The sequence below is a fragment of the Dendronephthya gigantea genome, unplaced genomic scaffold (genome assembly GCF_004324835.1).
Source record: "Dendronephthya gigantea isolate DGI-Jeju-01 unplaced genomic scaffold, DenGig_1.0 000036F, whole genome shotgun sequence".
NCBI lineage: Eukaryota > Metazoa > Cnidaria > Anthozoa > Malacalcyonacea > Nephtheidae > Dendronephthya > Dendronephthya gigantea.
Genome location: NW_021163046.1, coordinates 1,505,599 through 1,530,106, shown reverse-complemented (window position 1 = coordinate 1,530,106; position 24,508 = coordinate 1,505,599). Strand labels below are relative to the sequence as shown.

Sequence of the window (24,508 nt, the reverse complement as noted above, 5' to 3'; positions counted from 1 at the left end):
ACAAATAGAAACAATAAAAAATAACATGGTTTAAACGCCGGTAATTTGACAACAATTTCCCAAAGTTTTAACTTGAAATGTTAATTTTAAGGATTCTCAAAAAGCAAATATTTTTCGATATTTTGACAAAATTTTGTCAAAACTTACCTTGTCGTCATCTTTTTAAATTGCAAATAGAAAGATGATTGGTTGTCATTTTTTCAGTTTGAAAAAGAGCCAATGAGTTTTCTATTTGCAATTCAAAAATATGACAACAAGGTACATCGGGTGTCACCAGCATACAGCACTGCTCAGAAATAACCTAATAAAAATCGCGTTCCAGAACGCGTTCTGAACGCATCCTCGAACGCGTCCGGAACGCGTTCCAGCACCCATTCGATATTCATCGGCTATCGACTCCGGAACTTGTCGTCAATACCCGGATATTCCCGATTTACTTTAACTATATGCTTATCTTTACGCGAAATAAAAAAAGCGCTTGTCCCGCCTGCTAAAAGCCGAGAATTAACGAGCCGTAGCTTAAGCATATTGACTAGCTGTTCGATAATTTATTCGGAATTTCCGAAGGTACACGAAGCGTCTAAGTGAAAGCACTGGAACGCCTTGGGAACGCGTTCGGGAAAATTTTTTTCAAATATCGAAAAACATTTGCTTTTTTAGCATATTTAAAATTGACGTTTCCAGCTAAAACTTTGCGAGAATGTAGTCAAATTACCGGCGTTCAAACCTATGCATTATTTCATTTGCAAGATATTCAGGTGGTAGCAAATGTTGAATATCTTAGTAAAAAATCTTAGTGAAAAAACTTGCAACCTTGTTGTAATAATAGACTGAGTAGACTGGCGTGCACGCTTGACCGTCACGAGAACGAAAACATTTCTGAGTTTCCGATAAGTCCACCTGATTTTTAGCAAAATTTTTGAATCTAAATCGTTGTAGTATGTCCTATTGTTGTATCGATGTTATACATCGATATTATTAAGCATTTTGACAGCATCGAAATTTATCGATGTTGTTCAGCCAGTGACCAGATCCACGATAAAGACCAGTGATGTAATAACCAGCCTCGGAACAGCTTGACCATCCTTTTTGATCAAACGATGTTCCAACATCTTCATCATAACACGATCCATACTTGTCAGGATGATTGCTTGGTTTGCAGCAATAACCATTATTGATGTCCGATAATCTGTTGTGATTGGTGCGATTTAACCCGTTCAAAAAGTACCCCACAGGACATGAATTCCATTGGTCATTGCTGTAATATACATATAAAGAAATATATACTCTAAAAAAGATTTAACATAATGATATTTAGCAGCTTTACACGCGCTGATTGAGAAAACCCCAGATGCACCAATGTATACCAATGGTATACAATTGATAAAATTTAATGATGACTTACAGGATTGATTTGATTTGATTTGTGCTTGAGGCTATACCAATATAGAAAGGCCGAGGTGGATGAAATTGGTACACCTTCGTTCCCAGGTTTTCCGCGCACTTCGTGTGTACATCGTCGTTCCCAGGTTTTTTCGTTAAAATTTGGTTGTTTGCAGGAAGTCTCTGCTATAGGGAAAGTGTCTCTGACTTTTATCCTATTATTTTAAGTCCATTTCGTACATACGAAAAAGCATATATAGGACCGTTATTCATTTCGACACACGCAGTGCGCTGGAAAACCATTAAAATATGATAATAGGGTTGATTTTCGTAGGTATAAAATAATGTGTTTTTGGCTCAACTCTAAACTCATTTTAGCCCGACCGTAGCGAGTGTTACAATTTGTTCTGAAAAGGGCCAAAAACACTAAAAGCCCAAGAACATCAACTGTATTACTGTTATATTACCTTGAAAGGGGATTTTTTGTATAAAAATTATGCAACGTTTAAACACTTTAGTCATTCTTCTGATTAGTTTTACTCAGCGCGCTAAAATATATTTCAGCCTGGCAAATTTATCATTTTAGCCTGGCAAATTTATTATCTTATTCTTTACTGCCTGCACTCTCCAGAACACTTCACAAAAATTATATTATCATGAAATGTGCAAGAGACAAATACTCACTGGTCAAAAGAAGTACCCCAATCAGCTTCTTTACAATCGCTGTTTTGACCGCTGTACGCAGAAGCAGAGTCGCAACATCTTGCTTCTTCGAGTAAAAGAATGGGATCGCTCTTATTTCTAGGTACATTTCGATAAAATCCCGTGATATAAAGGTCTTCAGCACCGCATTTTGACCTGCCCTCTCTGTCAAAACTACCCCACCAGTTCGCATTAAAACATGTTAAAGACGTCGCTATAAGTTGAAGTGAAAATTGTTAAAATTATTAAGTGTGTCTGTATATATATTTATATATATATATATATATATATATATATATATATATATATATATATATATATATATGTATATATATATATATATATATATATATAAATATATATATATATATATATACACCCATTTGCAAAAACGTTGGCCGCAGATAGATAGATAGATAGATACTCGAAGTCTAATGGACCACTTGCATAATAGACCAACTTTTGATTCAGGTGACAAAAAGGGAATTTCCTAAAAGAGCATACAAAACTTAGTAAAATTGCCAAGTTTTGCTGTGAAATATTGTAAAGTGCCCCAGATATAGCCATGCGAAGTTGGCGAATTTTGTATACTTTTGTATTACGGCCGGACGCATGTAACTAAATTAGTTACACGCTTCCAGCCGTAATAAAAAAGTATACAAAATTGGCAACTTCGCATGGCTATATCTTCCGTACTACTTTACATTTTGCAACCAAACTTGGCAATTTTACTAATTTTGGTATGTTCTTTTTAGCTGTTGTGATATATTTCCTGCTTGTCACCTAGATCTGAAGTTGGTCTATTATGCAAGTGGTCCATTAGAAATGCATATGACTAGATTTGCATGGGATTTCAATCATATTACACAACATGTGCAATTCTAATTAGATTTCGAGTATGTATCTATTGAGGGCACATTGTTTACACATGTTGCATATATATATATATATATATATATATATATATATATATATATATATATATATATATATATATATATATATATATATATATATATATATATATATATATATATATATGAATATATATATATAAACAATATATATATATAATATATATATATATATATATATATATATATATATATATATATATATATATATATTAATATATATACCGAACTCATAGACGGAAAGGTACATTACATTATAGTGTCGACTTTGGAACACTTACATGTTGATTGTTGTTGTGTCGGAGGGCTTGATGAAGTAGGATCTAATGGCTTCTAGAAAATCCGAAAATGTAGGCTTATATATCTTGCTTAATTTGCAGCAGGCCTTTACAGTCAAAATATGTTGATTCAGGTGTTTCCTTTGTAGGCACATACGACCACTTTACACTTTCAATGTCGTTATATGGCAGGAGACTATTTTCATGTATAATAAATGACTTAAACGGAATGTCATGAAATTTACAATACTGCATAGACCTGCTGCTTGTTAAAGTCGAGAAAAAATATTTATGATAGCACGATAATTTTAGGGAACATCTCTTGATGGAAAATGGAGAAAAGGTTTTGTTCGAGAAAAAAATTTCATCAGTTGATGAAAATTCAATTGAAAATTTGATATGAGACAAAATTCATCCTCACTAAATCGATTTCCCTTTGAAATTTTTGGTGCAGGTGGATATTTTGCATCACTCTTTGAGAGCAATGCAGAATAATATACACCTCGTCTAAACGTTTTTTATATCGGTAGTGGCTATACTATTGGATTCCAAGTTTATTTTTAAATTTTTACGTGATCGAAAAGGATAACATTGAATGACACTATTTTCTTACCCCGTTACAATCCAGTAGTTTATAATAATCATATTTCTCATCTTCAGTCAGCTGTTCAGGAGGTGTTTCAGAATCAAGCTCTGGGAGTAACTCACAGTTTTCTATTTCTTCACAACTTCTCAGCTTTTTGAAGTTGACAGATCTACATCCATTTTCTCGTGAACATTTCATGGCGCATTCTGCTCCCGACGTGGCGTGAATAACTTCCATTGGATCGACGTTCAAACGAAACCCTGAAAAGTATCAAAAACTTTGTAAGAGTTCTGTTGAACAAATTAAGTTTTGTAAATTCATAAAAGTTGACAAAACACGTGTTTTGAGTAGATTGGATAGCTTAAAAACACCCCAAACGTTACCTTCCTTTGAACCGTCAAAGCAGAAGTCAAGTCCATTGACAAAATTTTGAAGATTCAATAATATCAACAACAGAAGAGTGAGAAGACTGGATCTCACAAGTACAAAGCGCAAATAACCTGATGTTGGAAATGAAGGTTCTGCTCTTGTCTGTTCAGACGCCATATTGTCATAGACAATTACATTGCGTTCGCTTCCTTAGCAAAAGGAACACTAATTATTTGCGTTTTACATTAAATTGTCCCTGCATGAAGAGCAATTGCCACCTGTACAAGAGATGAATGCGTACTGAGTTAAAGTTTTCTCTCATGCGTGTCAGCAATTTATTCAAAGAATCCCTTATGATGTCTCTAAATTGTTTCCATAGAAATCAGTCATTTTAGTAGTATGTTTATTTCATTATATTTCATCAATCCTCTAACGGTTTCCAATACAGCGCAAATTTTCAAAAGTGATTGCATTCTTGTATTTCTAGCATTATATAAATTTTTGATTTACGCATTTACGCACAGTGTTTACATTTACGCTGCTAAGAAATAGTCGTAGAATGCATGAGATATGCAGCGTTAGATATTAAGTGTTTATTGAATGGACCACTTGCGTTTTACTTTTAGACTAACTTTTGATCGAATTAAGTAATAAGAAGAAAATAAATCATCACAGCTAAAAAGAACGTACTTAAATTAGCGCAAATGCAAAGTTTGGCTGCAAAATCTTGTAAAACACGGAAAATATGGCCATGCGAAGTTCGCAAATTTTGTTTACTTTTGTATTAGTGCGGAAATGTGGACTAAATTAGTTACAAACTTCTGGCCGTAATACAAAACTATACAAAATTCGTCAACTTCGCATGGCTATATATTTTCCGTAATTTACAACAATTTCCAGCCAAACTTGGCATTTTTACTAATTTTAGTATGCTCTTTCAGAAAATGTCCTTTTTAAAGCCGAGGTAAAAAATTCGTCTAAGGCGAAAATCGTTCATTACGTACATCGCAGTCGAATTGGTTTGTGTATTATTGTTCAATTTAAGGTGGTTCCCTACATTTTTTTAAAATATTGAAAACTTGTGGTTTTGATTTAAAATTTTAGCACGAGATTTCTTGCTAAGGGAAAAGAAATTTCCCAGATATATTAACCAACATTCTAACAGTCAGAAATTGCTCATAAGCATGACGTCATTACCGTTGTTATGGTAACAATGGCGATTCAAAATGGCCGACATTTTACCTATTCACGCATTTTACTCGAAAACAAGTTCGGTTACCCCAATTTATTATTTTATAAAAAGTTTTCTTACAAAAAAATGGAAAATTTGAACCAGTCAAAAAAAATTCTATAGAGCCAAAATTACTAAAAATTAAAAAACGGGATTTTTCGTTATAGAAATTTGCTCAAATTTCCCATTTTTTTGTAGGAAAACTTTGAATCGCCATTGTTACCATAACAACGGTAATGACGTCATGCTTATGGGTAATTTCTGACTGTTAGAATGTTATTTAATATATCTGGAAAATTTCACCTCGTTTAGCAAGAAATTTTCTGCCAAAAATTTCAATCTAAATCATTAGTTTTCAATATTCTTAAAACTGTAGGGAGCCACCTAAATAGGTATCACTTATATGAAACTACATTATTTTCCGGCCATATTCGACCACGGTCAAGTATACCGTTTTCAAACAATATTCGACCATGGTCGAGTGTACCGTTTTCCGGCCATATTCGATGCTTGCAAGTTGCAACTTTATATAGATGTTGTAAATGAGCACCAAACATGCTTGAAACTTTACATAGGACCAGAATTAGACCATTTAACCTGCGTGGTTAATGGCTATCCTTATCAAAATATATGACATCATAACCAAAGTATGGTTATATTGTTTAATGTTTGTATATGAGCGCCAAACATGCTTGCAACTTTACATTATAGGACAAGCATTTGACCATTGAAACAGTGTGGTTTCTCTCATAATTTCATCCTTCCGCTTAAGACATGCGAGAAGTCAAGAACTACAGCGTCATAGTCGAACTTGCAAAAGGAGCCTTTGGTTGTTTGTATTGTTTAATGTTTGTATATGAGCGCCAAACGTCTTGGAAACTTAACATAGGACAAGCATTTGATCATTAAAACAACGTGGTTATCCATATCAAAATATTTGACATCCGATAACCAAAGCATGGTTATATTGTTTAATTAATGTTTGTATATTTTTATGAGCACGAAGCATGCTTGCAACTTTACATAGAGCAAGCATTTGACCATTAAAACAACGTGTTTATCATCATAAAAATATCTGATATCATAACCAAAGCATAGTTATATTGTTTAATGTTTGTATATGAGCGCCAAACATGCTTGCAACTTTACATAGGGCAAGCATTTGACTATTAAAACAGCGTGGTTATCCATATCAAAATATTTGACATTGTAACCAAAGCATGGTTATTTTGTACTAAGTTAATTACAAATTTAGACGCCGACCACATGATTATAGAAACACGTACATCGCAGCCGAAAACTGGGTTGTGAAATTATTATACAATTTAATAGGTATATTATACGAAACTTCATCACACTATACTTAATTTAATATTTGCACACTCTTTAGGTATATGAAAGAAATAACAATAAAATGACAACTGGCTACAAATGCATTTCCTTCAACAAGTCAAACCTATAGCTAGCTCCGACGAGTCATGCACCGTATAGGGTATTCAGCTAATGACGTGTCCAAGATTTAAAGCTACTGTTTTGAGTAATTTGATTAAAAAAATGTAACATATATAGTAATCCCCAACTAAACTGAGTGACGTCATTCATAACTAATATTCCTCACTATAAGTTAATTACAAATTTAAGCGCCGAGCACAGATTCTCCCCCCGAACAATATGAACATACAAAAATGTCAAAAATCGTTTCCACAGCCATCCTCCACGGTAATCCACACTAATTTAAGTGCTACGCAAATTAAGTAGGTTTATATATATTCTACTTAATTTTAGAAACATTTGTGATTTTAAATCTTTTATTATATCGATACAATAGATGTCTTTAAGCGTTTTGACAGCATCGAAATTTATCGATGTTGTTCAGCCATTGACCAGATCCACGATAAAGACCAGTGATGTAATAACCAGCCTTGGAACAGTTTGACCATCCTTTTTGATCAAACGATGATCCAACGTTTTCATTACAGGGTGTCCCAAAAAAAACGCAACCACTTAAATATGCAAGAATATTAATATTGTTCGGCTTTGTACCATAGTTCAGCTAAAATGACTTTTAGCATTGTAAATGAAGGATTAAGAGTCATTTTCAATTCCCAGAGGTGCTTGCCTATTGCGCTCTAGAGCTCTATTAATGTTCTGCATATTTAAGTGGTTGCTTTTTTTTTGGGACACCCTGTATAACACGATCCATATTTGTTAGGATGATTTGCAGGTTTGCAGCAATAACCTTTATTGATGTCAGATAATTTTTTGCCACCTTCCCGATGTAACCCGTTCAGAAAGTACCCCACTGGGCACTTGCTCCATTTGTCATTCCTGTAGGATGCATTTAAAAAATATTTACTCCACAATATCTGGAACGTGCATATCGTATTACAAGTGTTTTAATATAATAATATTTATAAGCTTTACATGCTCATTAGTGAAAAGAGCCACGTTGACCAATAAATAGCAATGGTATACAATTGATAAACGATGACTTACAAGATTGATTTAATCCGTACTTCAGGCTACGAAGATCGTAATTTGTAAAGTTATACCACGCTACAATACATGATAAGTTTTGCTCCGAAAACTAAACAAATGTTCACTGTTTGAGTAAATATTTACCACTCAAAAATTAAAACTGTTCTTTGCGCATTCCCTTTTTCATAGGCCCCGTGGAAATGAGGTTGGCAGGCCGAACCATGCCATGCTTTTAGGCAACATCTCTAACCCATATATATGGGTAAATAGTAGCAATATGTTATAAAATACTAATATACTTACTCGCCAAGAGAAGACAACCAGTTAGCTGTTTCACACTGGCTACTCTGGCCGCTGTACGCAGTAATCGCTTTACAGCATTTTGCTTCCTCAAGCAACAATATGGGATCATGGAAAAGATATGGGGGGCTTCGATAAAATCCCGCGATAAAAAGATTTTCTGCGCCACATTTTGACAAGCCCTTACTGTCAAAACTTTGCCACCAGTCAGCATTAGAACATGTAAAAGACGTCACTAAAAGTTTAATTGTTTTTTAAGCTTTAGAAAAAATTAAGGATGTCATGCATTTGAAGTCCACAAACTAAATTATTGTAGGTAATAGAATAACTTGAAAAAGTTAACTTACTTGTTGGTTGAGGTATTGAGCTCTTTGCTTCTGTCATTTTTGATAAAGCTATAATAATATGATACAGTTATATGAAGTATGCAATAGATACGTATTCCCTTAACCACATATAATGATATGTTGTATAATTTTTGGTAGTATAATGTCTTTTTTAATACTTAGTGTTACTTACTTGTTGATTGTTGTTGTGTCGCAGAGCTTGATGTAGTTGGATCTAATTCATTCTAAAAAAGATATGTCTATTGTAAATATCACTTTTCGTGACCTATATAGGCATCTAAAGCCACGTTTACACTTCAGGCCTATAGACCTGACTTGGACCAGGTCTAGGACAAGTCTATAGGTAATAATTTTATGTGCTACGTTCACACTGTTGATGATATCGGATAGCCAAAGTAATTGACAAAATACTTGGAAAAAGACCCAAAATACGCCGAAAAGTGGTAACACTATATGCATCCTATACAAATCATACTACTAAGTTCCAAACTTGTCAGCACTAGCTAAGGCCTGTTCATATTAATTTCTATGGAGAGCTGTTATATTTTGTTAGTTCTGTTCCTATATGCATTCCGCCACCCTGAAACGGACACTATTATGCGGCTATAGAAATGTTACAATTAAATAGAAAACTACTGCAGCGCATATATAGATATCAAATCGGCTCAATTACGGACCAAATGATTCATAAGTTATTCATCCAGTGCTGAAAGTTTCGCAATAAATGCGGTCGCTTTTCAAGGGTTTACTTTTATTAAAACACCTGCGCATATGGAAATATGGATATGTTGATTTCATTTGTTTGTACATCGTCTATACATGCCCTGACAAGGCGTATTTTTATTCGTCATGTCACTTTCACGCAGTTTAAAATACGACAACTTGCATACTGATTTTATAAGCAGAGAATGTCTACTGCACCACATTTATTACTACAATCAAAAGAGCTTGTAGAGTGAGAACTAGTTGCACATTTTAAATAAGTCAAATATTGTGCACTGGAAGATCATATCTGGTAATTTCTTATCAACATAGATTGTTCACATTAATTTTGAAATAATTTCCTTTTAAATTACTTCTGTTGGATAGTTTGCATATTATAACTTTCTATGAGCCATACAGAATGATGTTGCTAGGGACCATGAGACTCATGGCATGAGTATTCTTATGCACCCAATGTTTATCACTCATTTTAATTTAAGGCATAACGGTTACGTAAAAGTTTTGCACAAAATTTAGTTTTTATTTCAATAGAAGCACAGAGTCTCTGTACACCTTTGGTATAAGTGAAAGTATTATCGAATTTGGTGCAAACTTACCCCGTTACAATCGAGTAATCTATAATAATCATACTCTTTATTTGCAGTTACACGCCTGGGAGGTGTTTCTGAATCAACCTTTGTGAGTAACTCGCAATTTTCCATCTCTTCACAGCTTCTCGGTTTTTTGAAATTAACAGATCTACATCCATTTTTTGCTGCACATTTCATGGCGCATTCCGCTCCCGACTTGGCGTGAATAATCTCCATAGGATCGACTGATAAACGATAACCTTGATAAAAAATTTTAGAGTTAGCTATTGTGTACCTGGGCTTTCAATGAACAAACGTATGTGCATTCTCATTGAATGAATATTCTCATTGAATGAAGAGCATCGAAAACGTCCCAAACCTAACCTTCTTTTGACCCGTCAAAACAAAAGTCGATTCCATCAACAAAATTTTGAAGATTCAAAAATATTACCAACAGAAGATTGAATCTCAAAAATATGGAAGGCAAACGGACAATTTTTATTGAAAATAAAGGCTTACCCATCACTTTTTTGTATCTAAATTTTTTTTCCAAGGATCGTCTGGTGTCGGGGTTGTGTGTGTGTCTGATGCACGATGCACGCGGATACTGAAAAACTGCCACCTGCATAGGGACATGTCGCAGCTCTCGGAAGCTTTCGTCCAATTGGATAATGCTTTTCTATGCCTTCTAAAGAACGAAGCTATGCTATTGGTTGAAACAGAAATGTATTGTAAAGTTCAGCCAATGAAAATCATTCTTGCGAAGAGCTGCTACTTGCATAGACTTATTTGCTTAATTCAATAACTGAACTTTATGAAAATGGGTCTTAGCACATTAGGTTATTTATTTCCGAAATTCATTTTTGATTGTGCACGTAAAAAGTTAAATAACACGTTTTACAGGACAATTTGGACCATGCGGAGAAATCTTCATCAGGCAAAATCAAGAGAAGGCGTTCAACAGCATTTCGTCAATTTATTGTCTGGTCTTAGTATTTATTTGCAGGTTATTTACTTTATTAGCTTGTTGACATTGCCCGGCTAAATTGTTAATTTAAGCAACATCAGTAATTATTTTTTAATTTAGCTTCTCTCAAAGTCTATATAAGTATAATATGAATAATTGACAAGCAAACGTTGGAAAGCTCCATTAATTATTTCAGTCGTCACCTGTCGCTATGCTATATAGTGACAAATGATAGATGTGAAATTGTCTGTGTTTATCATGTCTCTAGAGTGGGATATACCACTCATTTAATTCTACTGCGCATAGCGGCAGAAATAAAATGAAAAACTTTTCGCCTTTTAAATCTCCACTAGTCGTGGTTGGGAAAAGCAACGACTAAAATTGAATGAAATCCAGAATAATACACACACTTTTAATTCAAAAGAGTCATTTTGACTCCTTCAAAGCAGTCGTTTTCCTGACCCCAGGACTACCCCTTGAAGAAAGCCATTTCGACTCATTTTGGGTTGACACCTGAAAGAGTAATTTTAACCGTTTAACTAGAGTCATTTTTGACTACCCATGGAGTCGTTTCAAAATGACTCTTGCAAGAGTTAGAATGCAAATTAACTCCTCAAAAGTGTCGTTTTAAAAAAGTCATTTTGATTTTTGACTCTCCTTTGGCATCAATTTTACTCTTATTTGGAGTCATTTTGACTCTTTTTTGTCATCGATTTTACTCTTATTTGGAGTCATTCGACTCTTCTTTAGCATCAATTTTACTCTTATTTGCAGTCTTTTGACCTTTTTTTAGCATCGATTTTACTCTCATTTGGAGTCATTTTGACTCCTTTTCGACATCGATTTTTCTCTTATTTAGAGTCATTTCAACTCTTCCTTAATTGGCATCAATTTACTCTTATTGAGGGTCTTTTAAACTCTTCTTTAGCATCGTTTTTGCTCTTATTTGGAGTCATTTCGACCTCTTTTTGACATCGATTTTCTCTTATTTGGGGTCATTACGACTATTCTGTGGCATCAATTTTACTATAGTACTGTACACCAAATTTATTTTCATGAAGCTTGCATATAATACAAAAGCAGAGTTTGAGTAAACGATGTTTAAAAAGCAGGGAGTATTACAGCATACATACATGCATCCCGCAAATATGTTACTTTGAAGAGATACTATATAAATACAATAAATATCTATATATAAGCATGCACGCTTTAAAATATCGGCTCACAGTTTTTCAACAGTTACAAAACTGTCTTAAAATGCTAAAAATGGCATCCGAAGACTAATATCTTTCATTTTAGAGCATATTTGGTTGGTTTTTGGAACATTGAAAAATCGTCAAAATTGACCAAAATGGTAAGGCTTACCACTTGAAAAACTCGTGTCTTTCACCACAAGCAGAAGTGGCTGAGTTGGTTAGGGGAGTGGTTAGTCCATAAGCGGTGGTGGTTCAAGCCCTTGCAGTGTCAAAACATGAGTTGCAAATTCTTATTTAATTTCAAAGTCTCCAAAAAAAGGGATTAAATGAACTAAGAAACTTTCGTCTTTCACTACAAGCAGCGGTGGCCGAGTTGGTTAGGACAGTAGTTTGTCCTGAAGCGGTGGTGGTTCAAGCCCTTGCAGTGTCAAAACATGAGTGACGAATTCTTGTTTAATTTAAAATCTCCAAGGAAAGGATTAAATGAAATAAAAAACTTGCGTCTTTCACCACAAGCAGCGGTGGCCGAGTGGGTTAGGACAGTGGTTAGTCCATAAACGGTAGTGGTTCAAGCCCTTGCAGTGTCAAAAATTAAGTCGCAAATTCTTATTTAATTTCAAAGACTTGTAAGGATAAGGTGAAAAAATTCTAAGTCTAAAAATTTCTAAGTCTCACTACCAGCACTGATAGCCGGTGGTGAAAGACTTAGAAAATTTAAAAAGTCTTAAGTCGAAGAAAGGATTAAGTAAAACAACACGCCTGTTCTGGCGTTAACTCCGGCGCACGTGCCAGTCTTTAATATAGAGCTTCTGAACATTGAACAATACAGTTCATATTCGCATTTTAGATGCCTTGCGAACCTAAATGTTCGATCGCGAAATTCAGAAGCACATCGTACTTTAAAAAGTATAGAAGTTAAATTGTTCAAAAATGTAAATAAAGCGCAAGATACATTCCCTTTGTCTTACACTTTGCCTTTGGAATTCGCGATTATATAGTTATATTAAATCTTCAATCCTGTGCAAACTACGACGTGTCAACGCGCCCATACACGACCACATCATCTTGTTAGACGGCGAAATAGCAGCTATATTATTAAAATAGGACCAGAATCTACATGTATTAAATATATTCTTTCCCGAATTCAATCTAAACTTAATCGAACAGCATGAAGACAACGGTTTATTTGTTCCTCTTGGAGGAATTGCCGTATCATGCGAGCGAAATCGAATCGCGCATCGGAAAATTAGCCAAAACTGTGCAGTGTGCACCACAACTCTTGGGAGATAAGACTGGGACGTAGATAAATACGGTCACAAACACATTTTAAATGTTTCGCGCCATTTCAGACTTGCGACGACGAAAAATAAAAAAAAAATAAAAAAACAACAAAACAAAACCGGGGCGAATTTTCAATAAAAAACACCATTCATTATTAAGAGGGAATAGTTACGCTGTAACGACAATGGCCTCGCAAACTGTCAAGTTCGTAGTTCGAATCTTACATGGAGTAAAATAATTTCATTACCACCCGAAAGAATAGATTTAGGTAAGATAAAAAAAACGAACCTGTGAATCATAAGGTCTCTTTTGGTCTAGTGTTGAAGGCAATGGTCTCGCAACATTCAAGTCGGTATTTCGAATCCTCGGAAGAATAATTTTCATTATTCACCCCAAAAAAGCATTGAGATAAACGCAGCCTTGAACGTCAAGCGCTGGTGGTCTAGTGGTGAAGACAACGTTCTCGCAATCTAGATGACCATGGTTCGAAACGTTATTTGGGCCTTTTTTTATTATGCTAATTGCAACTTACAAACATGCGTCGTGCATGTAAGTGTACTGTCTTTAATTCTCTACGCATATGATGTATGCACGTGGTCATTCGTGCACTGTGTGGACTATTGCATGATGTCAAGAAAATTTTAAATGTCCTTAATTCACTTCATTTGTTGAAAAATTGACCGGTTTTAGGTTGCAGTAAATGCAGTGAGTGAAAACGGACACTTTACGTTTATTAAACGTACTTAAACGACATTGCAAAGCGAGAAAAAGTGAAATTAAGTATTTATAAACCCCGCGCAGTCGCAGTGAACGAGTAATAATCCCACAATAACCACGTTGAGCAATGTCGTATATACTAAGCCGACAACTCTTGAACTCATACCCCACAGGCACACACCGATTATCGTTATCTACTCTTTTGGCAGGATTCTGTGGAAGAACTTTTGTTCTGGCATGTGTTTAGACGAGACTGATTGTTCGAATCCAATTACAACCGTTTTTCATTATGAACTTCATCAAAAGGATAAAGTAAATTAAATAACCGTCGCCGTTCAGCACAAGATCGTGTAGTCTAGTGGTGAAGACAATGGTCTCCTAAGTGGTAAATCGGTGGTTCGAATCCTACCATAACCGTTTTTCATTATGAACTTCGTGAAAAGGATAAAGTAAATTAAATAACCATAGCCGTTCAGCACAAGATCGTGTAGTCTAGTGGTGAAGACAATGGTCTCCTAAGTGGTAAGTCGGTGGTTCGAATCCTACCATAACCGTTTTTCATTATGAACTTCGTGAAAAGGATGAAGTAAATTAAATAACCATAGCCTTTCAGCAAAAGATCTTGTAGTCTAGTGGTCAAGATGTTGGTCTTATGTGTCGACTGTCGAAGGTACGAATCTCGTTTTAGATGGAAATTTTAGTTATTAATATTACATGGTAAGGTTATGGAGAATAAGTTGTTGTAGGCTTCCAACAATCACCAGTTAGCCTTGTGGTAAAGTCGTGGACTATCAAGTACAAGATCGTGGTATCAAGAACAGTATGGTACGTTCCTCATGCCAGTGGAAATAAAAATAAAAAAAAGGTATGGTAGGGCATGTTACTCGGAGGAGCTTTGTACTCGATTAATCTTTGCAAATCAAAGTTAATCTTTAGGGAAATCCGGGGATTTATAGGGTGAATGAGGGGTATATGAGTACAAAAAGACTTAGTAATTGGGCGGCCTCGGCTGCCGGGGCAAGGGCGGGCGGCCTCGGCTCCCGGGGCAAGGAAAAGGGGATAGGTGAGAGGGCACCAAATAAAATATTTAAGTCTTTTTGTACTCATTTATACCTCTTTACCCCTATTTATCCCCCTATTTACTCCTATCTATCCCTGCTTTTACCTATCCACATATATCCCTGATTACCCCCTAACACGATTAAATGTTTGAAGAAAGCTTGCTTTGAAAGTCAGGAAAGCCGGGGGAAAGAGAACCCCCCTCAGTCTACTCCTCGCCCAAGGCGAGGGCATATTCGCCCTCTCGCACTACTCCTCTCACACTCACAAATTCTCACTTTATTACCTTGTTGTTCTTTTTCGGTTTATCCAGGACTTGAACCATCGACTGTATACTTGGCAGGTCACCGTCTTCACCACTACACCACCAGTTCTTGCGGTGAAAGCCTACAGTTTTTTATTTTACTTAATCCTTGTTTGGAAGGATCTTTGACGAAACTTAATACCTTTTGGTAGGATCTCAAATGAAAGAACAATTTAAATGAGTTTACTTTAATTAATTTTCTTAATTCATTTTCTCAAATTTCACACACTGTATCTTCACTATCTTATTCGTAGCTTGTAAACCATTTGAGCTGTCGCTAAACTGATCACATAGAGGTGTGCGGCGCCTTAAAGCACCATCTTTCCATAAGTTGGTTATATGCGACCCAAGTGAAGCTAATGGTTACGGTGCGATTGTTTTGTATTTTTAATGAAGTGAAGTCAAAGTAAAGTACAAGAATTACCAATGTATTTCAAAATAGGTTTAAAAGAAAGCCGTAAAAACCCGTCTGAATGTGAATTGGGTATGAAAAATTTATACGTATGATGGGTTGGGTAATGCGTTATCATTAGGATAATAATTGTGTTTATTTTTCTTAGCCTTGTTCCGTCCCTGACCGTGCTGGTATTTCTGAAACTCGTCTGATTTATCCGTCTAAATGCGAGTTTAAGACGAGTTTCTCTTGCAGACGGGATTCCCGTCCAACTTACCCGTCTCTTAACTTAGCGGACGGGAAAGTTAGACCGGAAAATTCCGGACGAGAAACCCGTGTGTGATTCACATGCATCAGACGAGTCCCCCGCCTTCGATGAGTTTCCCGTCTCTAATATGAATCCGGCTAAAAGTATAGTCATCAGGCAACAAGATTACATCTGAAATGGCATCTGAAATCGCAAATATCCAGTTAAACAGACATTGACTATTTATTTCAAGACTTTGTTGCATAAAGAGTCGAAACACTAGCTTGTATTGCTAGCAGGTTCGTCGAATATAAAATACCCTAATCTAATATTTGAACCTTTGTACAAAAGAGATCAACGTCTTAACAACTGCTTGACGACCACATCGTTTGTCGATAAGCTATTGTTCTCTACTTGACTTAATCGTTTCTTCGAAGGACTTTTAAATGAATAATTATGAATCGTTGCCGTAATATTGTAGAACCGCCGTTTGTTTGTTTGTTAACTGCGGAAATTACGCTTTTGAAATGAACATCTTTTTTCTTAGCGTATTCGACGAATGCATGCTTGTTGCCTCATGATTATACGTGTTATACACATTGAAATAAATTCTTAATTCTTGTACTTTTTGCTTTTATACCGATTTTGAAATGCATTGTTAAAACTTGTACTTTACTTTGACTTCACTTCATTAAAAATACAAAACAATCGCACCGTAACCATTAGCTTCACTTGCGCCGCATATAACTAACTTATGGAAAGATAGTGCTTTATGGCACAGGCATGCTCTAAGTTGTGTGCGTTTTGGACGAGAAAATTAATCATGAACGTTAAAATGAACTTATTGAAATTGTTATTTTATTTGAGATCCTACCAAAAAAGTATTAAGTAATGTAAAAGTGTAGCCTTTCACCGCAGGTTGTGGTCTTCTGGTTAAAGCAGTGCTCTCCGAGTTTAAAGGCGGAAAACTTTTCGAAAAGGGTTAGGTCAAATAAAGAACAATAGACTTTCGACAAATGACGCGGCGGTCTAGTGGTTAAGACCGTGATCTCTCAATCCCGGGACAAGGGATCATGTCCTTGCAATGCAAAAAAATCAGCCTTGAAAATATCGGTATGATTTGTAAGCTTGAAAAAGTTAAGACTCTTAGCTTTCAGGAAGGCTGTAAATTTGAAAGAAATTGGAAGTAAAAAAAAATTGAGAAACATTTGAACAATTTTCGCTTCATAAAAGTACGTGAAATTGATAAAAAAACGCAAGTCAAAAAAAGTTGAAAAACATTTGTCTCCTAAAAAGGCTGAAAATCAAAAACATGTCCGACTAAAACTTTAAGAAAAGTTTAAAAATTTCCCGGCTTTAATGCTAATGTTTACGCACCTTAATGATTTTTTTTCACGAAAATTTGACAGGGTGATTTTCTCGAGACTGAAAAAATTTACTTTTTTTCACTTTTTTTAAATTCTCTTAGATTTTTTTTTGACGAAGAAGTATTTTGTCTTGGGCTACCTGTGTTGGTCTTGGGCTACCTGTGTCAGGACCAACACAGGTAGCCCAAGACAAAATACTTCTTCGTCAAAAAAAAATCTAAGAGAATTTAAAAAAAGTGAAAAAAAGTAAATTTTTTCAGTCTCGAGAAAATCACCCTGTCAAATTTTCGTGAAAAAAATCATTAAGGTGCGTAAACATTAGCATTAAAGCCGGGAAATTTTTAAACTTTTCTTAAAGTTTTAGTCGGACATGTTTTTGATTTTCAGCCTTTTTAGGAGACAAATGTTTTTCAACTTTTTTTGACTTGCGTTTTTTTATCAATTTCACGTACTTTTATGAAGCGAAAATTGTTCAAATGTTTCTCAATTTTTTTTTACTTCCAATTTCTTTCAAATTTACAGCCTTCCTGAAAGCTAAGAGTCTTAACTTTTTCAAGCTTACAAATCATACCGATATTTTCAAGGCTGATTTTTTTGCATTGCAAGGACATGATCCCTTGTCCCGGGATTGAGAGATCACGGTCTTAACCACTAGACCGCCGCGTCATTTGTCGAAAGTCTATTGTTCTTTATTTGACCTAACCCTTTTCGAAAAGTTTTCCGCCTTTAAACTCGGAGAGCACTGCTTTAACCAGAAGACCACAACCTGCGGTGAAAGGCTACACTTTTATATTACTTAATACTTTTTTGGTAGGATCTCAAATAAAATAACAATTACAATAAGTTCATTTTAACGTTCATGATTAATTTTCTCGTCCAAAACGCACACAACTTAGAGCATGCCTGTGCCATAAAGCACTATCTTTCCATAAGTTAGTTATATGCGGCGCAAGTGAAGCTAATGGTTACGGTGTGATTGTTTCGTATTTTTAATGAAGTGAAGTCAAAGTAAAGTACAAGTTTTAACAATGCATTTCAAAATCGGTATAAAAGCAAAAAGTACAAGAATTAAGAATTTATTTCAATGTGTATAACACGTATAATCATGAGGCAACAAGCATGCATTCGTCGAATACGCTAAGAAAAAAAGATGTTTATTTCAAAAGCGTAATTTCCGCAGTTAACAAACAAACAAACGGCGGTTCTACAATATTACGGCAACGATTCATAATTATTCATTTAAAAGTCCTTCGAAGAAACGATTAAGTCAAGTAGAGAACAATAGCTTTTCGACAAACGATGTGGTCGTCAAGCAGTTGTTAAGACGTTGATCTCTTTTGTACAAAGGTTCAAATATTAGATTAGGGTATTTTATATTCGACGAACCTGCTAGCAATACAAGCTAGTGTTTCGACTCTTTATACAACAAAGTCTTGAAATAAATAGTCAATGTCTGTTTAACTGGATATTTTGCGATTTCAGATGCCATTTCAGATGTAATCTTGTTGCCTGATGACTATACTTTTAGCCGGATTCATATTAGAGACGGGAAACTCATCGAAGGCGGGGGACTCGCTGATGCATGTGAATCACACACGGGTTTCTCGTCCGGAATTTTCCGGTCTAACTTTCCCGTCCGCTAAGTTAAGAGACGGGTAAGTTGGACGGGAATCCCGTCTGCAAGAGAAACTCGTCTTAAACTCGCATTTAGACGGATAAATCAGACGAGTTTCAGAAATACCAGCACGGTCAAGGACGGAACAAGGCTAAGGAAAATAAACACAATTATTATCCTAATGATAACGCATTACATAACAATCATACGTATAAATTTTTCACAACCAATTCACATTCAGACGGGTTTTTACGGCTTTCTTTTAGCCCTATTTTGAAATACATTGTTAATTCTTGTACTTTACTTTGACTTCACTTCATTAAAAATACAAAACAATCGCACCGTAACCATTAGCTTCACTTGGGTCGCATATAACCAACTTATGGAGAGATGGTGCTTTATGGCGCAGCATACCTGTATGTGATAAGTTTAGCGACAACACAAATGGTTAATATTAAATTACAAGCTACGAATAAGATAGTAAAGATACACTGTGTGAAATTTGAGAAAATAAATCATGAAAATTGAATAAAGTGAACTCATTTAAATTGTTCTTTCATTCGAGATCCTACCAAAAGGTATTAAGTTTCGTCAAAGATCCATCCAAACAAGGATTAAGTAAAATAAAAAAACATAGGCTTTCACCGCAAGAACTGGTGGTGTTGTGGTGAAGACGGTGATCTGCGAAGTATACAGTCGATGGTTCAAGCCCTGGTTAAACCGAAAAAGAACAACAAGGTAATAAAGTGAGAATTTGTGAGTGTGAGAGGAGTAGTGCGAGAGGGCGAATATGCCCTCGCCTTGGGCGAGGAGTAGACTGAGGGGGGTTCTCTTTCCCCCGGCTTTCCTGACTTTCAAAGCAAGCTTTCTTCAAACATTTAATTGTGTTAGGGGATAGTTGGGGGTATATGAGGATAGGAAAAAGTAGGGATAGATAGGAGTAAATAGGAGGATAAATAGGGGTAAAGAGGTTTAAATGAGTACAAAAAGACTTAAACATTTTATATGGTGCCCTCTCACCTATACCCTTTTCCTTGCCCCGGCAGCCTCGGCTGCCGCCCAATTACTAAGTCTTTTTGTACTCATATACCCCTCATTCACCCTATCTATCCCCTGATTTCCCTAAAGATTAACTTTGATTTGCAAAGATTAATCGAATACAAACCTCCCCGGAGCAACATTCCTCCCATTTTTTCTTTCTTTCCACCGCCATGAGGAACGTACTGTTCTTGATACCACGATCTTGTACTTGATAGTCCACGACTTTACCACAAGGCTAACTGGTGATTGTTGGAAGCCTACAACAACTTATTCTCCATAACCTTACCATGTAATATTAATAACTAAAATTTCCATCTAAAACGAGATTCGTACCTTCGACAGTCGACACATAAGACCAACATCTTGACCACTAGACTACAAGATCTTTTGCTGAAAGGCTATGGTTATTTAATTTACTTCATCCTTTTCACGAAGTTCATAATGAAAAACGGTTATGGTAGGATTCGAACCACCGACTTACCACTTAGGAGACCATTGTCTTCACCACTAGACTACACGATCTTGTGCTGAACGGCTATGGTTATTTAATTTACTTTATCCTTTTCACGAAGTTCATAATGAAAAACGGTTATGGTAGGATTCGAACCACCGATTTACACTTAGGAGACCATTGTCTTCACCACTAGACTACACGATCTTGTGCTGAACGGCGACGGTTATTTAATTTACTTTATCCTTTTGATGAAGTTCATAATGAAAAACGGTTGTAATTGGATTCGAACAATCAGTCTCGTCTAAACACATGCCAGAACAAAAGTTCTTCCACAGAATCCTGCCAAAAGAGTAGATAACGATAATCGGTGTGTGCCTGTGGGGTATGAGTTCAAGAGTTGTCGGCTTAGTATATACGACATTGCTCAACGTGGTTATTGTGGGATTATTACTCGTTCACTGCGACTGCGCGGGGTTTATAAATACTTAATTTCACTTTTTCTCGCTTTGCAATGTCGTTTAAGTACGTTTAATAAACGTAAAGTGTCCGTTTTCACTCACTGCATTTACTGCAACCTAAAACCGGTCAATTTTTCAACAAATGAAGTGAATTAAGGACATTTAAAATTTTCTTGACATCATGCAATAGTCCACACAGTGCACGAATGACCACGTGCATACATCATATGCGTAGAGAATTAAAGACAGTACACTTACATGCACGACGCATGTTTGTAAGTTGCAATTAGCATAATAAAAAAAGGCCCAAATAACGTTTCGAACCATGGTCATCTAGATTGCGAGAACGTTGTCTTCACCACTAGACCACCAGCGCTTGACGTTCAAGGCTGCGTTTATCTCAATGCTTTTTTGGGGTGAATAATGAAAATTATTCTTCCGAGGATTCGAAATACCGACTTGAATGTTGCGAGACCATTGCCTTCAACACTAGACCAAAAGAGACCTTATGATTCACAGGTTCGTTTTTTTTATCTTGCCTAAATCTATTCTTTCTGGTGGTAATGAAATTATTTTACCCCATGTAAGATTCGAACCACGAACTTGACAGTTTGCGAGGCCATTGTCGTTACAGCGTGACTATTCCCTCTTAATAATGAATGGTGTTTTTTATTGAAAATTCGCCCCGGTTTTGTTTTGTTGTTTTTTTATTTTTTTTTTATTTTTCGTCGTCGCAAGTCTGAAATGGCGCGAAACATTTAAAATGTGTTTGTGACCGCATTTATCTACGTCCCAGTCTTATCTCCCAAGAGTTGTGGTGCACACTGCACAGCTTTGGCTAATTTTCCGATGCGCGATTCGATTTCGCTCGCATGATACGGCAATTCCTCCAAGAGGAACAAATAAACCGTTGTCTTCATGCTGTTCGATTAAGTTTAGATTGAATTCGGGAAAGAATATATTTAATACATGTAGATTCTGGTCCTATTTTAATAATATCGCTGCTATTTCGCCGTCTAACAAGATGATGTGGTCGTGTATGGGCGCGTTGACACGTCGTAGTTTGCACAAGATTGAAGATTTAATATAACTATATAATCGCGAATTCCAAAGGCAAAGTGTAAGACAAAGCGAATGTATCTTGCGGTTTATTTACATTTTTGAACAATTTAACTTCTATACTTTTTAAAGTACGATATGCTTCTGAATTTCGCGATCGAACATTTAGGTTCGCAAGGCATCTAAAATGCGAATATGAACTGTATTGTTCAATGTTCAGAAGCTCTATATTAAAGACTGGCACGTGCGCCGGAGTTAACGCCAGAACAGGCGTCTTGTTTTACTTAATCCTTTCTTCGACTTAAGACTTTTTAAATTTTCCAAGTCTTTCACTACCGGCTATCAGTGCTGGTGGTGAGACTTAGAAATTTTTAGACTTAGAATTTTTTCACCTTATCCTTACAAGTCTTTGAAATTAAATAAGAATTTGCAACTTAATTTTTTACACTGCAAGGGCTTGAACCACCAACGTCAACGGACGAACCACTGTTCCAACCCACTTGGCTCCCGCTACTTGTGGTGAAAGACGAAAGTTTTTTATTTGATTTAATCCTTTCCTTGGAGACTTTAAATTAAATAAGGATTCGCAACTCATGTTTTGACACTGCAAGGGCTTGAACCACCACCGTTTATTGACTAACCACTGTTCTAACCCACTCGGCCACCGCTGCTTGTGGTGAAAGACGCAGGTTTTTTATTTGATTTAATCCTTTCCTTGGAGATTTTAAATTAAACAAGAATTCGTCACTCATGTTTTGACACTGCAAGGGCTTGAACCACCACCGCTTCTGGACAAACTACTGTCCTAACCAACTCGGCCACCGCTGCTTGTGGTGAAAGGCGAAAGTTTTTTATTTCGTTTAATCCTTTCTTTGGAGACTTTAAATTAAACAAGAATTCGTAACTCATGTTTTAACACTGCAAGGGCTTGAACCACCAACGTCTACGGACTAGCCACTGTCCTAACACAGGAAGATAATTTTAGCATTTTAAGACAGTTTTTGAACAGTTCAAAAAGTCGTCAAAATTGACCAAAATGGTAAGGGGTAAGCCTTACCATTTTGGTCAAAATTGACGACTTTTTCAATGTTTCAAAAAGCAACCAAATATGCTCTAAAATCAAAGATATTAGTCTTAGGGAGCCATTTTTAGCATTTTAAGACAGTTTTTGAACAGTTCAAAAAGTCGTCAAAATTGACCAAAATGGTGGGGTATGCCTTATTTTGGCTAATTTTGATGGTTTTTGAAAGTTCCAAAAACCAACCAAATATGCTCTAAAATGAAAGATATTATTCTTAGGAAGCCATTTTTAGCATTTTAAGACAGTTGTTGAACAGTTGAAAAAGTCGTCAAAATTGACCAAAATGGTAAGGGGTAAGCCTTACCATTTTGGTCAAAGTTGACGACTTTCTCAATGTTCCAAAAACTAACCAAATATGCTCTAAAATGAAAGATATTAGTTTTAGGAAGCCATTTTTAGCATTTTTAGCACTCGCTGAGCTTACTAAAAACCATTTTTAGAAGTCGCTGTGCTTACTAGACGTTACAAGTACTTATGTTGTAAAAATACGTTTGTCGAAATTATCGATATACGGATTTTTTGGCAGAATTTTATACAGATGTCAATATTGACACATGAGAAGCCGTCTGTCGCATGCTAATTGTATTTTCATTTTGCTAATTATGTTTCGTCAAAAAATCCTATCATCATTTCAGTTCATGCTGTACATGATATTATAGAAAGAGACATTTTTCATTTATTGTGTAATATTTGCAATTTAAATATTGCTTGGACCTGTTGTTCTCTTCTAAGAAAGAAAAGTCAGGACGAAGACAACCTAAAGACGACATTTTTATTTTAGTGGCATTCCTTTGAACAAATAATTAGTCCCTTTTTAATTCAAAAGTAGCATCTACCAGGGCAAAGCTTTTGTCACATGTCGACTCAACTGTAGCAGAAACATTTGACCGAGATAACATGAATTGCAGATGAGAATGTTTGAATGAATGCAAAGCAGCCTAAAATTTGTTAATATTGGACGACTTGCGCCTTAGACTAATTTCCTACCTCGGAGATAAAAAGGACATTTTCTGAAAGAGCTTACTAAAATTAGTAAAACTGTCAATTTTGGCTGCGTATTGTTGTAAATTACAGAAAATATAGCTATGCGAAGTTGACGAATTTTGTATACTTACGGCCGGAAGTTTGTAACTGTGCCTGTTATTCTACAGCCGAATGATCGCTGTCAATTATGTTATGCGAGAGCGCTAAACGAAGTTTCCCATTCCACTAAATTTACCATTTTCAAAATTGAAATCAAAACATGACACTTTCTTTAATTTAACTGTCAATCTACAAATATAAAGTTTTAAAACTGGCTGAATGCCTGTTCAAAAAAATTGCAGGTAATAAGAATAAAATAAAACTGCTAAGATTACTGCGACTATAAAACTAAATGACGTGTCTTT

The 24,508-nt window shown here is 35.6% G+C and overlaps 1 protein-coding gene and 1 long non-coding RNA gene across 2 annotated transcripts; both read right to left on the bottom strand.

Annotated features, from left to right (window-relative positions):
- Nucleotides 1-254: 254 nt before the first annotated feature.
- LOC114526007 lies at nt 255-3,434 on the bottom strand. Its single transcript, XR_003687289.1, has 3 exons — nt 3,281-3,434; nt 2,068-2,299; nt 255-1,258 (listed from the first exon to the last, which is right to left on the bottom strand). It is a non-coding gene; the product is annotated as an uncharacterized LOC114526007 (long non-coding RNA).
- A 4,140-nt stretch (nt 3,435-7,574) lies between these two features.
- Nucleotides 7,575-10,468, bottom strand: LOC114526052. Its single transcript, XM_028547548.1, has 6 exons — nt 10,400-10,468; nt 9,908-10,140; nt 8,761-8,812; nt 8,589-8,636; nt 8,245-8,476; nt 7,575-7,791 (listed from the first exon to the last, which is right to left on the bottom strand). The coding sequence occupies exons 1-6, from the start codon at nt 10,401-10,403 to the stop codon at nt 7,620-7,622; spliced, it is 741 nt and encodes a 246-aa protein (XP_028403349.1). The 5' UTR covers nt 10,404-10,468; the 3' UTR covers nt 7,575-7,619.
- Between the last annotated feature and the right edge of the window lie 14,040 nt (nt 10,469-24,508).